Source organism: Polypterus senegalus, chromosome 12 (genome assembly GCF_016835505.1).
Source record: "Polypterus senegalus isolate Bchr_013 chromosome 12, ASM1683550v1, whole genome shotgun sequence".
NCBI classification, from domain to species: domain Eukaryota; kingdom Metazoa; phylum Chordata; class Cladistia; order Polypteriformes; family Polypteridae; genus Polypterus; species Polypterus senegalus.
This window is the reverse complement of record NC_053165.1, coordinates 136,775,294-136,793,868: the sequence shown is the minus strand read 5'-3', so window position 1 is coordinate 136,793,868 and position 18,575 is coordinate 136,775,294. Positions and strand designations below refer to the sequence as shown.

Here is an 18,575-nt window from a genome sequence, read left to right as displayed (position 1 = left end):
ACTGGGGAATGGGGCGGGTTTTGCAGAGCCTAACTGGGATTCTACCACACCTGGGAGTACTTCCAGATAATGCTGATGTGCCGCATGAAAGTGTTCCCGGGTGCAGCATGAAAAGGACCGCCTGCCTTCATTCAAGGAGCCAGAGTCGGGAGGGAGAGAGATGAAGCATGCCAGAGGAGGAGGTGGAAGAAGAAAGAGAAAAGGAAAGAAGAAAAAGAAAAAAAGAGCTGTTTTGTGCTTATTGCAGCTGTGCTGAGGTGGTGGGAATGAAAGGAAAGTGTTTGCCACACCTAAATTAAACATGTGTTGTGCTGGACTTGGGCCTGGTGTCTGTCTGTGTTGGGTTTTGGCAGCTGCTGTGCCCCCTGGTGGCCACAACCTGCACACTTTATATTAGAAAATGAAATCCCACAAGGTCCTGATTCAAAAGTAATGGGAATTGAATTTCTCTTTTAGGGCAGTAAACATGGGGATTCTGTGCTGGTGTTTGTGAACCTGCACTTAGACCACCGTACACAACGGAAAAAGGGGTTTTACATAAGACTACTATAGACATAGAGAACAAATACCCTAAAAACAAGAACAAGGAAGTATCTCTATGTAAGACGTCTTTAAATTACTTCACTTTCTTCCACTTAAGTGCTAATTTGGAACTCCTCCTTCCTCCATATAACGCTGTAATATGATTCAGCTCACTAGTGTCCATACTTCAAGGAGATCTCAAGAGCTCTTCAGAAATCACATTGATAAAGAGCATTTCTGTAGAAGCACAGCCTTTAGCTATAGGGCACCCAAACTCTGGTTCTATCTATCTATTTATCTATCAGTATTACAGATTAGAGTTCTGCGTGGTAATAATTTTTTTGATGCCACTTCAGGACACTCATAACAAAGTCCCATCCTATTTCTGCTTACTTCCATCTGCTTCCTCCCGCTCCCATAAAAGTTTCACCTGACTCCCGACCATGTTCCTCTTGCAGAATTTATGAGAAAAAAAAAAGAAAAACATACTACAACCCGGGGTTGGGCAGCATCAGTCCTGGAGGGCCACAGTGACTGCAGGTTTTTGTTCCAGTTCCTTAATAAGGAGTCAATGAAGCACTTACTGTATTGCTGAAGTGACATGTTGATGATTCATTTTAGTGGTCTCACTTGTTAAGGTTCCCCACCCTTCACTGCTTATTTCAGTGTTTTTAATGGCAAATGATGCAAATGACAAAGGAGCCAGCGGGTCTCCATTTACACCAGTGTGGATTCATCATGCACTGTTTGGATTAATAAAACACTTAAAGAGAAAAATATGACAGACTGCAAGTTGTCCATTTTAGGCTTAAAATCATTTAGATGATATCCTTGCAAAGGAAAAAATCTACAATATAAGAACCTAACATTACAGACTAACAAGCCATACAATTAAATAAGGTCTGAGATGGGCAAGGATTGGTTGCTAATTAAACAACTGTGTTGGAATGAAAGCTTGCAGCTACTGCAGCCCCCCAGGACCAACACTGCCCACCCCTGTGAGTCCAACCACTAGTCACCCTTGTTCATATGCCTTTACTAGCCTCTACGTACTATATTTATAGCACAATACCTGCTGTCATTCATTTAAAAAAACGAGACCCCACCGTATCACAGATGTGTATCCACTTCTTCTTCTCTCCCAACTGCATGTGGTTTCATAGCATTGATTAGAATATTGAGGACATTTTGTTTACTTTTTCAAGAATCAACTTCTTCAAAGGATCATCTACGCTGTGTCTGATTTGCTCCCCACCACATAAATAAGGTCCAATTAAGTTGCCCCGTCTACTCACGACTCTTAAATTTAGTCCTTTGTCACAAAACCTTGAATCAGATCTCGTGAGATTTCCATGAGAATGCAGACCTCTAATACAGGAGTCACTGGCGTAGCAAAGGATTGTGCAGATTGTGCAAAGCACAAGGGCCGACGAAATGGGGGGCCCACTCAGAGCCATACAGATTTAAAAAAAAAAAATTTTATAACTAAAGCGGTTTCACAGTCTTGATGAAGTGGCTTTAACGTTCAATGTCTTGTTACAATCAACTCTGACCTCGATGGCTGACTACTAATTGTATGCGGCTGCCGATCTTCTTGTTGAAAGCTACAGCACCGACATTTCACCGCTGTTTTGTGCTCAACTGTTGTCATTTCGTGCATGTTTTCAATCCATCCTGTCAACCACGTTCGACTGTTTTCGAAGTAGCTGAACTGTTGTTGATAGATCACTATGCACCGTTGTCTACTTTCAGTGACGTTTGCATGGCTTACATGTTACTGCTGACTATACCAGTCTCTGCTGCTACGAGCGAATGATTGTTCTCCATGTTAAAACCCAACAAAAAGTACCTCAGAAGCACCACGTCGCAAGACAGACATAGTGGCTGGGCTGTACCCTCAATCGAAAACGAGCGTGTCAGACAGCTTGACGTGTCAAACACTACTGAGACTTTTGCGCAACAGAAGGAATGCCAGCGAGTATTTTAAAGTACTAGTGATATCAGAAGTAAGATGATTTGTGACTTGTTAGTCAGTTCTACTTTTGTAAGCTTTAACAGTTTTTACAAATGTGTAATCTGTTTAATTGTGTACCTTAGTATGGCTTACTGTGCATTAGTGTCACGACCGTGAGGATTTGTGAGCGCCACCCCTTTATGATGTCTATTTTCTCAGAACTTGTGTAAAACAGGTCGATTGTGTAGTACTATCCTGTCAGCCGGTGTTGTCGTTTTAATTTGTTACAAATTGAAATTGCTTTATTTTATAGCACAGAACAGTTTCTACTTTGCAGCTTACGTAATATTTTAATCATCTTCTTTCACAAAGTTGTCTTGGAAAAGTAAGCGGGTTCACATTTTATATATATTTATGTACTACTACTACTACTACACACACCTCCCACATTCCAGTCCAACAATTTATTTTATTTATGCTAATTTACAGTGGCTGTAATAAAGCGATTTAAAAAGTTATTACAAATTTCACTTAGAGAGCTGGTTTGTTTGTCACCGGTGTGTGATAGTGACGCGGTCACGGACGCCATTGCCCAGCTGGCTCCTAAGATCTAGTTATGAATATATTACTAACAGTTATGCTAGACAGGAGGAGCCCACCTCAGGGCGCTGCACAGGGGCCTTCAGCAAGCTGGCTCCACCACTACCAGGAGTCTGACTGGCCTCAGCATTTAAACCAAGGCTCCAAATGGACTATTTTAATAAATGGCCATTAGAGCTTTTTAGAGATGTTGTCCCGTTATCCTCCTATTTTGTTTTTTAAATATAAAATGTTTTTGTCATGACTTTTATTGGTTTTTTTTTCAGTGTTTCTCAGTGTCCATAGTGGTTCTTGGCCTACATGGATGCCACATCACATATATCTTCAGATGTCATCTAAGGCTATGTCACGTTCGACGACTTTAAGCGATTTTTGTTTGCCTTCATTCATAAAATCGGAGGAAGTCAACGGAAGTCAACGGCAGTCAATGGCATGCTCCTCTGAAGCCAGTTACATAACATAACATGCTCAGTGACTTGCTCCAAGTAGTCGACAACTCGCTCCGGTAGTAGTAACGGTGGGCTCTTATGTGCGTGAGAGCTGACAACCAATGAATGCACCGAATGCAGCAACGAGGGAAATGGAAAGTGGGTATTTTGGACCTGAGAAACCGAAGAGAAGCTTGTCTGTCTGATGTCTCACATGGAATGGAATGGAAAGAAAGAACTAAAAACGGCTGATATTGCGGCTGAACTCACAAAATAAAGGAGCGAGCATGACTGCACTGGAAGGTTGGCATGCAATCATTATATTTGACATGCCCTATGATTGTCAGTCATGGACACTGACCTGGTCAGGCATCAAGATGATCAACTTCAGTTGGCAAGTCTAGAAGCTGCGTAACGTGACATTAGCTTAGGCAAATTAAATTGTTCTTGTTGCTCTGCATGCGACAGTCGCAGTTTATGGTTTTCCCTCACATATGTTAGATTAACTGGCAACTCTAAATGGGTCCCAGTATGGCTGTATGAGTGAGTGGACCCCGTGAGAGATGGTTTCTGCCTTGTACCTGAAGCCCCCAGGGTAGACTCCAGCTCTCTGCAACCCCAAATGAAAATAAGCTGAGTTTGAGAATGTTGTTTTATTAATATTAAGTCATATTTTACATTGGGAAATGTGATTCTTATGATATATTAATGTACGGCTTCCAGTGTGGATGTGTTGTTTCAACGTGACAACAGTAGCCATGTTGCTTGCTGCCATCTCCTGTGAACATGAACAAGGAAGGTGCCAAAATGGAAAATAATAATAATCAACAGCAATTCCTATTGCTTTTCCAGCTTTTTGGTGCTCCTGCTTCATATTTTTTGCTATTTACTGTACATTTACTCACATTTAAATGTACTGTGCGCACCGTGTAAGACACCTTATACACTGTGGACAGGATATATCATACAACAAGTGCTGTCATCCAGCCATCCCTACACCCTGAACAAGCTACACAGTCAAAACTCATCATATCTGCTCCACCATGTGGGCACCAGATATTACAGAATTGTCAGGTTAGGTGCCCCTGCTGAATGACGTAAATCACCACAGGTAGCATCATGAACTGTAACAGCATCCCCATTGCCAGCAGCACTAATGTGGCACTTGGCCTTCCCATGCTGATGCTGATAATACCTTCAGTATCTCATGACAGCAGATGGGCAGTGGTGGCTGATCACGTTCTCTTTTACCACACGCAGGCAACTTTGTCCTTTACCTGCTGGTGTGGTTTATAATAAGAAACTACTAAAATTGTGCAATGGGGTACACTGGAACCCTTCCCACTCTCATGTTAAAGAACAATTAAAAAGGTGTTCCTCATACCGGCATGAAGCGGCTGCCAAGAAAATGTCAAAAGTTGAGAAAAATACAGCAACCTTTCTAAAGGTTGAATAAAGAAGGAAAAAGAAACAAAAACCAAATCTTCAGTCCATGTCAAGCATTTTACTTTATTTTTTCTCTCACTCTAAGGTACACTGCATTGCCCTGAACCAAGACGCTATACTCTTTAATTTACACAAGTTATAATTATATCTCTTTTACATTAACATGTCGCCAGTCCTGTTATACAAAGTGACTCTGAAATCCTAAGGGATGGTTCAGCAAGACTATTTACATATTCCTACTCTTACAATACCAGTAGGTTATGTGACTTGACCAGGGACACACTGGGTCACAATAGTTGACACTGAGAGAGTAGCCGTCTGTACATTTCAACCCCTTAAGCCCAAAACCAAACAGTTCAATTCTTCATACAGGCGCTAGGAATTCAAGGTTAGCAGATATGTATACACTCGATAGATAGATAGATAGATAGATAGATAGATAGATAGATAGATAGATAGATAGATAGATAGATAGATAGATAGATAGATAGATTTTTTAAATTTTTAATATAAACTTGAACACATCAATATAAATAACAATCTCTCTAAGAAAAATAATAATTACATTACTCCTCCACTACTCTCCAGTACACGCTTGCTACACAGCACACATACTTAAATACTTTATCCGGATAAATAATTAGATACATATTTAAACAAGAAAATAAATATCATTTTACTCTTCCACTACTCCCTTGTACATGTTTCCTACCCCACACACAAATTTAAACAATTTTTCTTGATACGCCAAAAGATACATATATGTATTTTTTTAACTCCTCCACTACTCTCCAGTACACTCCACCTACACCCCACACAAATTTAAATACTTCATCTTGATGAATAAATAGATATATATTTTAAACAAGGAAAATTTCATAATCATTCTACTCCTCCACTAGTCCCTTGTACATGCCTCCTACCCCACGCATTGAGTCAAATACACAAGTTTGAAGTAAGTATTCAGTACTAGATAGATAGATAGATAGATAGATAGATAGATAGATAGATAGATAGATAGATAGATAGATAGATAGATAGATAGATAGATAGATAGATCATTTTGGTTTATGTTACTTGATAATAAGAGCTGCCTATAAGGGCAATGTGGTGGCACCCTGGTGCTTCATACATCCAGTACCTCAGGATGAAATCCCTTGTTTAGTTGCCTTCTGTGTGGACTATTCACATTTGCCCCGTGTCCATGTAGGTTTTCTCCAAAGTCCTTATGGTTTCATTTGTTAGATAATTTGTTCTTATACAGTATATTCCAAACTGGCCGTGGGTCAGCACAAGTTATATGTGTTTACATGAGTGGTCTTGCTTTCTGACCAAAACTGCCAGGATAGACTTTTCCCTCCCTGCAACTCTATATTGGATTAATTTGACAATTTTAAAATAACTACTTACCTATCAATGAAACTAACAATGAGATGTTATAGGATGGAAAGTCAGACCAAAAACAAGTGTACAGTATAATACAAAGACATACAAGAATCGATGTCCATATGTAATCGTTATTCCTATAAAAGGTTAAGTCCATCTTTTCCTCCATTTCCATGCCCTATTCTTTATAGGAGGGTCACAGAATGCTGGACAATCGACACAAAGATGGATGCATAAAGGAAAGCAGCCTTGGCTGAGACCCCAGTCCATCACAGGACACACTCAAAGATGCCTGACCACACCAGGCTAATTTACAATCACAAAGTAACATACCAATTGGAAATTGGGAGAAAGCTGGGGTCCATTGAGGAAGCCAATAGAAACAGTGAAGAACATGCCAGCTCCAATCAGAAGGCACCCTACAATTAAATGAGGGTTCAAGAGTCGAGAAGAGTGCCAGTCCTTAGCAGTGCCTTTTCAAACACATCCAAGCTTAAAGGACTGAGTTAAAACAGTCAACCAATCTAACCTGCATGTCCTTGGAAGTGGAAGAAAAATCTCAGAACCTTGAAAAACAGTGACACATACAGTGGGAGCACATGCAAACTACTCACAGATGGTGACCAAGCCAGGACTCAGGGTCAGGTCTGCATAGCTGGAAGCTATACATCACTGTGCTGCCATACTAATGCTTAAGAAAAAAACTAAGAAACTAGCAGAGCTAACCCAGACTGACCTCCAACAATCCCACTCACCACCATGTTGTCCAAAATGATAAATGTCTAACAAAAAAAGCAGAAGGCAAATTACATTCAGGATGTTGTTGTGTTGTCCTTTTGACCTCTTTTATACATCTTGGGGCAACCTACAATTATGTTACTTCAGTTCAGTCAAAAATGCAGATAAGGCCAATACACTTAATTACTGTAAGCACCACCAATTGATTTTGTTCGCTTTCAAATGATTGAGGTCTCCTCGGCCTAAGCCTTCCTTCAGTTTCTCACAGACTTATTATTTAATATACACATTATGGATGAGTGCATTTCCATACAAGAAATGAATAATGAGTTTGAACTCTATATTTACAGCATTCTTCTCTTTAAATGTTTATTTCGGATGCGTTCTTTCCTTCTGTCTTTCTTTTTCACTTTCTGTCTTACGTTAATCGGGTCTTCAAGTCAATTTAGAGGAAGAGGGACTGGCTGGGGATGCACGTGAAGGGAAGCGGTGATGGATGCTGTCTCTGATAGAGAACCAGTCGACAAAGCTCAAAGTAGGAGGAATGTGCAGCCGTTATCGGTTCAGGGAAAGGGGAAGTGTCTTTAAAACAGTGTGGATTAGGTAACGTGGGATTTCCTGTGCAGACAATATGAAGGCAGAGCCGAACTGATGAGGGCCTGCTGAGGGAATTGGCACCGTGACTTAGAAAGACAGTTACCAGAAGTGACCAGACCTGCTTGTTTTGCCAAGGAAAAGTGTGATGTTACCTTAGTAAATGACACTGGACCACATTGTTCACTGAGGTAATACTGAGCATTAATAACATACAGTACATACCATAGATGATAGATAGATAGATAGATAGATAGATAGATAGATAGATAGATAGATAGATAGATAGATAGATAGATAGAAGAGTGAGCACTATTAAATAGACATAACATACAGTACATACCAGGCTCTCGTCAGCAGGGAACTGCATGTATTCATCCATTCATTGTCTATCCATTTATCCAAATATAGGACATGGGGAGCTGCTTATCTAAATAGCAATAGCAACAATGGACACGAAACAGCAGCAAACCCTGGGCTGGGCACCAGTACACTTCAGGTGCCCAAAATGATATATACTTGTGTGTATGTTTGTATGTGCATGTGCTCCCTGCGATGGCCTGGCACCCTGTCCAAGGATTATTCCTGCCTTGTAGCTGAAGCTTACTGGAATAACCTCCAGCTACCCCACAACCTTGTTAAGGATGAAGCGGGTATAAAAACCACTAAAGGGCGTCTCAGGAGCCCAAAACCTCAACAAAACTAAACCAATCTTTTTATTTGAAGTATGTAATGTAGCTCTAAATACACAAGTCACAAATCCTTCCCTTTTTTTCTAAACCTCTTCTTGCAAGTGTTATCCAACTCCTGAAAGAGATGAGGTGTTTGGGGGCTTTTATGCCAGACCAAGGGAAGTACTTTAGGTGCAACAATATTGCACTTAGGAAGCACTTCCGTGTCAGGTGGAAGCCCCTAAAAGTGTGGACAGCCATTCCCTGCAGCTCCTCCTGGTGGCACCCATGACAGAAAGCGAGCTGCAGTTCTCATTAATTCCTGCCAGTGTGTGTATGGGTTCAGCAGCACACTAATGCTGCCATCTAGTGTATCGGGGAAACAAACAGTCCTGAAGCTGTTTTTTGCAGTCCATCCATTTTTATAGTCCAGTCTTGGAAATGGACTGCCAACCATCCCAACCAAGTCATCAATTAAGTGTCACCTCCCATTGCAATTATATGCATATATGCGTATATATGTGTATTTAAATACACATTCAGGTAAATGTATAGTTTTAATATGATCTGTTCTATCTATCTTATATAGCAATTTTCATTATCTGTATGTTCTAGCACAAACACGTTGGAATAATTCAAACATAAAATTATGGACTGTATCTTTCCATTCGATTTAATGTTTTAAATATTTTATTACAATATGCACCAGTGCTTTCTTGAACATGATTGTACATTCTTGCTGTAATCAGGCTAGTAGACCTCCAAAGCCCAACCATGGAGAACAAGAAACACTGCCAGCTTCTTCAGCACGGGGTTGGTGATGTGACTTACACTGGCTACTGCAACTGGCTCACTTCTTAATTCTATACTATTTAATTATGGGGTAGCACTTTGGTGCAGCAAGTGGAATTGCTTTATCCTAGTAACTAAACTCGGGCATGATTCTGATTGGAGTGCCATCACTGTGAAGTTTTAATGTCCTCTGAACGTTATGTGTGCGTGGGGATTCACTCTGTACTGTTCAAGCAGATGAAGGGGAGCTTTTTGATGGGTTACAATACAGCTGGGTGTTCTTTTCCTATCAATCCCACGATCTAAACCCCTGTTAAAACCCCACGCTATTTTTAACTCCTAAATGTTCTGTTGGGGCACAGATGGTACAGATTTCCGAAAATCGTTGCAAGTTTTAGGCACAACCTGGCGACGCCTCTTCCTCCGAACAGACCAACGATGCGATGTTACGTATACGTGCGCGATTGAGCCAGGTGATCGCATGAATTTTCTTGCCTTGTGAGTTGGGTGATCAAAGATGTGGAAAAACTCTAGAAAATGCAGCTTAAAAAAGAAATATGGACTATTTGAAATTTTGGAGTGAACGAGTAAAAATGGAAAGTGGGTACACTCAAAATCACATGGAATATTCGGTGTAGCCACCTCTCCTTGACTTTTTTTATAAGGATTTCGCAATGCAAACTTCCTGATATGGCTTTATTCTGTCATCCAGGTCCATAGTGCACTTTTTTATTTGTCGTCTGTGTCATTGTGCACTTTTTCCGCTAGTTGGCACTTGCTTACAGGAAGAATGCGTCGTCTCTCTCTCTCTCTCTCTCTCTCATTCTGTCTAGTAAGTCTGTCCGTCAGACCGATTACCCATCAAATGAGCCGTCGCTACAAGCTGAGCCGCTCGCGCTCTCTGCGATCGCTTAATAGAGTCTGTTGCTGGCCAGATCAGCTGGCAACCCGGCTCACGGGGGTGTGGCGCTTCGCAACAAAAGATCTTTAACACTCCTGAGGCCGGGGGACTGCAAAAGTCGCTGCCTGGCGACTCCCCTTTCCCTCTCCCACCCAGCTTTCTTTTTTAACTTTGTACGGACAGGGCAGTTTCAATGTAATTATACTTAGTGTGGGATTTTTTTTACGTCTGTTTGGCACTTTATTACCAAATTGAGGAGTTATTTTAAGAAGTTTGACATTGAATCCCCCCGCGCCCCCACCTCCCCTTAGTCTGTGACGGCTACTTTTTAATTCCGTTGTCTACTGCGGGGTTATACGCGGCGGTAATAGTATAATTTATCTCCAGTGGCTCGGATGAAAATAAAACAAGCTTTTGTGTGTGAGCACTGAAACGGATAGGAAAGAAGCAAGAAAAGACTGTGGATGTGACCTCCGTCCCTAGCCGGGGGCGCAGCCCTGTATCCCATACAGAAAAGCTGACACATAATACAGTAGGAGAGAAAGAAAAGTCCACGTGAGAAGTTCCCGTTTAGCCAGCCCTAAGACGTAGTGCCAGGGACTGACTCTAGTATCACAATGAAAAGATCACAGGTATGACTGAACTATTATATGCAGTGATCATAACACCCTCGATACACACACCGGGTTTATTTTCATTATTATAATCAAACTTCAACGGGATTTTTTGTTTCAGATGTTAAAGCAGAATGGAAGGGCCAGACATCAGTGGGTGGAGTACGATCTGTTTATCATGAGCAGTCCGCTTGATTCCTTTCTTTTCTTCTTTCTTTTTATTTTAATTACTTTTACTACATGACAAATTAACGTTTGCTAATAAAATGTTATACACATATTCAAAAACAAACAAAGAAGCAAACAAAAACAACCCGCAGTGGCAAACTAAATGAATACCTCTTTTGAATAACGCGAAACTGACCTGTATGTGTCCTTAGGTGTGCTTTAAGATGGGATGATTTGCCATAAACTTTTTCACAGCCAGAATAATGGCATTTGTGCTTTTTCTGGGGAGATTCGTGCTCGATTCGGCTTCTCCCACGCCTGTTTCTTTGTTTAGGACCCGGGTCGGTTAGGGTGGTAGGTGTGGCACGGTATCCATCATTTTTGCCGGGCTTGGTGACACTTTTAAACCCGGCATCCTCTGTCGAAATGCTCGGCACTTTGATGTCTTCTGATATTTTTGGTTGTTCTGCAGGACCATCAGGGGTCTGCTGGTTTAAGTCTGCCAAAATCCTGGCAACCATAAACAGGGAAGAATTATCTTTCACCGGCGCTTCCTTATTATCATCTCCGATTTTCTGCACAGACGCTTCTTCAGCCTTATCCTCTATATCCAGTTTCGGATCGTGAACGATGGCCCGACTGGACATTGACACTAAACATTCTGCTGCAAAATGATCCACGCCGGCTGCTGTTGCCATTTCTTTAAATGCACCAAAGCACCCTTTCTCTACGGCATGCGAATTACTGCTTTGCTAAAATTCACTGTTGCTCGTGGTTCCCTTTGTGTGATGATGAGGAGGAGGATGATGATGATGATGATGAACAAGAGAAGGGTATGGAGGTAGATCTCTTAGAAAGAAAGGAAACTAAAATGAACAAGAAAAAGAACTCCACAGACCAACACTTTTATGATACAGCCCAGTGCTAACAAATGAAAGGCATCCTTGTGGGGAAACCGACTTAAACGAAGAAGGATACAAAATTGAAGAAGTGATCCCACTTTGGTTGGATTTTTGCCGTTCAGAAAACATTCATAAACACGAGTATTTGGAATTTTAAAAATAAAACTTCCATGCTTCTCTTCTGCTCCCTTTTCTTGCACAGAGAGAGTAATAAGTGCCTCACAGCAAGCCCAGTTCCTAACCACGTTGGGGGCGTGGTGCTTTCTGAACATATGGCAGTGACGTCACCGCGGATGCTGCGCCTCTATTGGGCAGGGTGACGCCCCAAAACTTACCTTTCTTTCGGCTGAGCCAGACTGGGCGGGTGGTTTTCGTTATCGCTCTGCAGACTGGGGTCGTGCCGTGGAGCTGCAAAGTTCAACGGCTTCGAAGAAGAATCGCCTTTGTTAAGACGTGCAGACGTTTTACTTTCAGATAATACCGTAAAACAAATTATTAGGAACTGTCGATAAAGCGGCCTACTTTTTTTAAACAAAGACTTTTCTTAAGCTTACATTGTAACGATTGCCTTGAATAAATCCTACGAAATAAATGTCGAGGAGCTCACTAGTATTTTAATTTTATGCGTCTTGTACATCGAATCTTTATAATTATGCTATTAATTTGGACAAATCTTAATTGTTTTCAGTATACCTGTATATACGTGTATTCAAAATGTCTTTTTATATATCGTTGTTCATGCACCGGGATATATCTAAGAGCTTGATTGATTGATTGATTGGTTAACACAGGATTCAGACAGCCGCGGAACGCATTGGTTACTGGTTACTTGTTGAAGGACCTCTTTTTATATATCGTTGTTCATGCACCGGGATATATCTAAGAGCTTGATTGATTGATTGGTTAACACAGGATTCAGACAGCCGCGGAACGCATTGGTTACTTGTTACTTGTTGAAGGACCCTCTCTAGCCCTCCTCAGAATTTCCTCGGGCGGGGTTTAGCAAATTCGATTGCTTACAGAAATGAGCGGTTTTGGCATATATTCAGTCGAACCATTTTAAATACTGATCTCTAAAATACGTTTTGAATTCTATATTGATATTTTAAAATGAGACGGTTTCACGTTCTAAACATTTATATCGGCATTTTGAATTGTCATTATTTAAGATTTGATATCGAACAGAATCTTTGAAGTTTGGCATTTTTATCGAGCAGTTGTAGAAAAGTATTTTATTTTCGGTCCACTTCCCGGAGAGTCAAATGGTGGCGAGGATTCCAGATCACTGTTTTTAATCTCGGCTCTGTGCATTCCTATTATTTAATTCACAGATAAAGTGAAATGCTTGAATGCAATTCAAGGGCATAGCGAACAAATTTCACAGTTCGTTATCAACTTAGGTATCTTTCTCAAAATTATACGGTGCCCAAGCCAGAAAACATCATGCTGCCGGCGGGATTGGGCATCTCACGGATGTCATTCTTCCTTTTCCGTGACTTCACTGCTTACCCAAATAGAAACTACACTCTTAAAAATGACGGTACTCTTGAGCGATGCCATAGGGGAGCTATTTTTGGTTTCCAAAAGACCCATCCACGTGAGGGTTCCAGAAAGAACCTTTATTTATTTGGATCTGTAAGAGGCACCATACAGTAAACAACCAGGATTAAATGGTAACTGATCTGTGAAATACCAGTGGGTTCCTGATTTTCAATGGACTCTTATTGCAGGCAATAACACACGCCAAGTCCAAGGTTTTTTAATCTGGTTGTGTCCTGCTAGGCAGCCTACCATAAACTGAAGATTTCAGTTTTTTATACATATTAGGACATTTGTCAAAGCAGAAAGGAACAACTTCATATGCAGAGAATGAACCTTTCCCAGGATGAAATGGTGCTTTATCAAGTAATAGTTCTATGGGGAACCACAAAACCCAGTGAAGAACTGCAAGTGCCATTATAGAACCAGGATTTTTAGGATTGTACAATCAGATTAATCCGAGTTGTATTCTCACCACAACCTGCATCCTTCTTTAAAAATGATCTCCTCTGAAACAGCCTTCATCATCTCTCACATAAGCTAAATCCAAAATGCTGTTATCTAAATTATTCATAACTATCATTTACATTTTGTTATCTTAGACCCTGATTTTTTTCCTAAAAATACACAATAGCTACTTCCTGCATGTTTTTTTTTTTAATCTTAGTAGTACTAGCATATGGGAGACAACCTCATAATTTGATATTATCATACTGTTAAAACCACAAGGCATAATATTACACTGACCATTAATTTCTGAACTAAAACTGAGATCTCTGCCTATTAATGGGTAAGAGAAAAAAGGTTGATGACAGTAACATCCAGTTGCAGAGGCTGAGTGCTTCCCTTCTGAGTGACATTAGAACTTTAGAACAGTCAGGAGGAGAACAGGCCATTCAGCACAACAAACCTCATCAGTCCTATCCATTTAATTCTTCTAAAAAACCATTAAATCAATTTAAAAGTCCCTAAAGTCTTCCTGTCTACCACACTACTTGGTCGTTTATTCCAAGTGTCTGTGGTTGTTTGTGTAAAGAAAAACGTCTTAATGTTTATGTGAAATTTACCATTAACAGGTTTTTAACTGTGTCCCCATGATCTTGATGAACTCATTTTAAAGTCATTGTCACAATACACTGGATTAATTCTGTTCATAATTTCAAACACCCATCATGTCTCCTCTTAATCTTCTTTTCCTTAAACTGAAAAGGCTCTGCTCTTTTAACCTTTCTTGATAATTCATCCCCTTTAGCCCTGGAATCAGCCTAGTCGCACTTCTCTTGACTTTTTCTAGCACTGCTATGTCCTTTTTGTAGCCTGGAGACCAAAACTGCACTCAGTACTCCAGATGAGACCTCACCAGTGCATTATAAAGCTTGAGCAGAACCTCTTTGGACTTGTACTCCACACATCAGGACGCTATATAACCAGACATTCTGTTAGTCTTCTTAATGGCTTCTGAACACTATTGGGAGGTTGATAATGTTGCGTCCACTACGACTCCTAAATCTTTCTCACAAAGTGTTCTTTCAATTTTCAGACCTCTCATTTTTACTTCTGATGTGTAATACTTTACATTTATGGGCATTAAACTTCACCTTCCACAAATCTGCCCAAGCCTGTATGCAGTCCAAGTCCCTCTGTGATGATTCAACAGATTCTCGATTATCTGCCAATCCACCTATCTTGGTATCATCCGCAAACTTAACCAGCTTGTTACTTATATTATTATTATTATTATTATTATTATTATTATTATTATTATTATTAATTCACACCAGTAGTCTCAGATACTTAGCATTCCATTTATTCAAATAACCTTTAACGTTTGGACATCTGCCTTTAATTTTTCTTTGAATCAAGTGTGGCCGATCAGTGAAGGTTTACCTCATTTTGTCATAAGAAGAGGTACATAGGAGGAGACCATTCACTCCATCAAACTCGTTTGCTAAGCTAATGGCCCCATATCTCATCCAGTTTCTTCATCAAGGTTGTCAAGGTTTCTGCTCCAACTCCATGTCTGGGTAGATTCTCACAAGTCTTTGTATAAAGAAGTGCTTCCTGGCTTCAGTTTTAAATGCACTTCTCCTTCATTTCCACTGGTGTCCTTAAGTATGTGATTCACCGTTAAGCTGGAAGAATTCAGCTGGATGTGCTTTATCAATGCCTTTGAGGATTTTGAAGACCTGGATGAGGTCCCCACTCAGTGACCTCTACTTGAGGCTAAACAGGCTTAATTCTCTGGGCCTGCCACAGTAGGACATGCCCTTCAGTGCTCCTGGTTGCTCTCCTCTGCACAGTTTCAACTGCTGCTATGTCTTTTTTTGGTAGCATGGTGACCAGGAGTCTCATTTATAAAACTTTGCATGGTTCCAAGAATGAAAATATGCATGTGCCAAACAACAGGAAAATGTTTATGCCAATAAAAAATATGATCTATAGAACTTGGCATACACATACATCCTTTATAAACTACAATCATCTTCTAAATGTGCATACGTGAACACGCCTTGAAACTCATGTGGTTGCTACACTGAAACAACCATATGTGGACTATGCTAATCAGCCTCATAGATATCCAATCACAGTGCCACAGCCCTTCATCAGCTGGTAGAGCAGCCACCCACCTGTTGCATCCAGACACTGCCACTGGCATTTGAGGAGTTCTATGGTGCACGCCATATGGCTTTGTAGTTCCTCTCCTCTGCACTCTGGGACCAGGTGCCAGTGTCTGAGCAGGTACTGTGTCTGCTGTCACCTGGCACATGTCATGGCATGCCTGTTGTCACAATGAACAGTTCAGACCATATGAAAGCCAGTTATCTTACCAACGAGCCAGCCACCACGTACAGCACATCTTCCAAAGGTACTGTTCTTCAAAATAAATAACTCATGGATTGACCAGGCCACCAAGCCACAATGTTTGCCAGTTTCATCCTGGTATCACAGATGACTTCTGCATTAATGGAATGTCAGTACTTAAGATTAACAAAAGCAGCTTCATTCCCTCAATATGCTGTTACTGCAGTTTGAGTGCTGTCAATTACATTTGGAAAACCAGAAACTGCTGCAGTTTTACCTTTTTATATTGACATGTTCAACCATACTGTTTGGAAATTGAATGTGTAGCCTCATCTGTCGGTTTATGGCCTCCAGCACAATGAGCACAGTGGAGTTAAAGTTTGACTGAGATACTCCCGACTTGTTGGCCAGTTTCCTAATGGTAGGTGCCAGAAGGCCAACTGATGTTAAAACCTGCATGTGAACAGGTAGAGCCCATTTTGGGCAGTCTGTCTTTCTAATTTCCAGCCCAATTTAGTGCACAGGTCCAAGAGAATGGCTCTTGGAAGCCAAAATCGGGTCCTAAGTCAGTCAACATCATGGGCCCTAAAAGTATGTTCCCCCTGTATAAGGCCTTTTGCATAGTCTTCAAGCAGTGCCAAACCATCAGGCTATGAATCAGCTACAGGGTGTGTGCACAGGGAAGGAGGCACACCTGTGCTTCTACTGCACTTTGGTTTCTAATCCTGACAAGTGACAACTGGTAGGCTATATAAACTGATTAAAAACATTTTAAGTGCAAATGTGCAGCATTGCCCCCCTTAAAAGGAAAGTAAAACCAAGTCTGTGCATCATATTCATCACTTTTGAGATTTAATATGTTTGTCACGTCAATGCACGTTATAATAACGGCTCAGGGTATGTGTTATTATGTTTGTGAGTCGTCATTTAGCTGCTTTGGCTGCATTTTCCTACCTGATCAAGGATGTCGTCAGTTCCCACTGTCTCCGAAATGTTGCATATGCATATTAATGTAAACGTGCATAAGTTCTCCTGACAAATTTTCTTTTATCAATCTGACTTTTGCGTAGAAACTTACATACGCACATTTCAAGCCACTTTTTTGTATAAACGTAAACTTCATAAATCAGACCCCAGAACTGCACACAGCATGTGGTGATAACATGTGCACTTCAGAACCGGTCACCCACCTGAAGCCAAGCATATTCGGGCCCAGGCCAGTACTGGGATGGAAGAGTAGCCAGGAAAACATGGGTTGCTGCTGGTAGAGGTGCTGGTGAGGGCAGCAGGGGAGCGCTTACCCTGTGCTCTGAATGTGGATCCCAGTACCAATCCTATCTTTCGGATGAGACGTATAGCTGAGGTCCTGACTCTCTGTGGTCATTAAAGATCCCTGGGCATCCTTCGTAAGGAGAGAAGGATATATCTCAGATGTTCAGTCTAAATTGCCAACCACAGCATAGTCATTCTGGCCCCCTAATCATCCTCTGTCTCCCTCTCACGTCTTCACCACCTAACAGCTAATGTGTGGTGAGTGCACTGGCACAAAAATGGCTGCCATTGCATCATCCAGGTTCATGCTACACATTGGTGGTGGCAGAAGTGGCTCCCCACTCACTATGAAAAGCTCTTTGAGTAATGTAAAGAATTATTATTATTAACTAGTACATTACATACTCTAAGCATAGCATCCCTTGATTTATATTCAAAACTTTTTATGATATTACTTAATGTTTTAAGTTTTGGCTTTTAATCGCTTCTGTGCATTACTTAGATGATAAAAACATTGTGTTAACATAAACCCCTAAATCCCTTTCAGAGGTTGCTTCCTGTAGTACAGTGTCTCCCATCTTGTGTTTAATGCAATTTCAGTGCTCTAAATGTCCCAGACACTGCAGCATATTACATTTTTATGTTGGCATGGTCAACCAAACGATATGGAAACTGAATATAGCGCCTTGTCAGTCGGTTTATGGCCTCCAGAACAGCAGGCATGATGGAGCTAAGGATTGGCTGAGATATTTCTGACCTGTCAGATTATTATTATTATTATTTTTGTCCCCTCCCAGGAACAAATAAAGTTCTATCTATCTATCTATCTATCTATCTATCTATCTATCTATCTATCTATCTATCTATCTATCTATCTATCTATCTATTGTCACAGTAAGGCACAGGAAACATCACGAGTTGTGAACAGTACAATATACAAAGCAGAACTGGTAAAATGGTAGCTTTAAAGGCTGTGACCAGAAGTGACATCATCTGGACCAGACCCGGAAGTGATGCCATTGAGACTGGAAGTGACATCAGCCGGATCACCAGTACCGAACGTGGTTTCTCTGGGACTGGAATTGATGTCATCAATGGCGCTGGTACCTGGTGGGATTTCCCGAGGATAGTCTGCTGAGGATGGAGAGAGAAAGTCAGTGGAACTCGCCAACCACTGGTCTGGCATGGTACTATGATTATTTAAGTCCTCTAGCTACCTCCCATGCGCACGTGTATGACACTGTCT

General features: G+C 41.0%; 1 protein-coding gene across 1 annotated transcript in view; it reads right to left on the bottom strand.

Annotated features, from left to right (window-relative positions):
- The window catches only part of klf13 (Kruppel-like factor 13), a 50,639-nt gene extending 38,695 nt beyond the window's left edge, over positions 1 to 11,944 (bottom strand). The window contains exon 1 of the mRNA XM_039773579.1: positions 11,011 to 11,944. Coding sequence (XP_039629513.1) covers positions 11,011 to 11,512 — 502 coding nt within the window. The 5' untranslated portion in view covers positions 11,513 to 11,944. The remainder of the gene's footprint in view (positions 1 to 11,010) is intronic.
- Between the last annotated feature and the right edge of the window lie 6,631 nt (positions 11,945 to 18,575).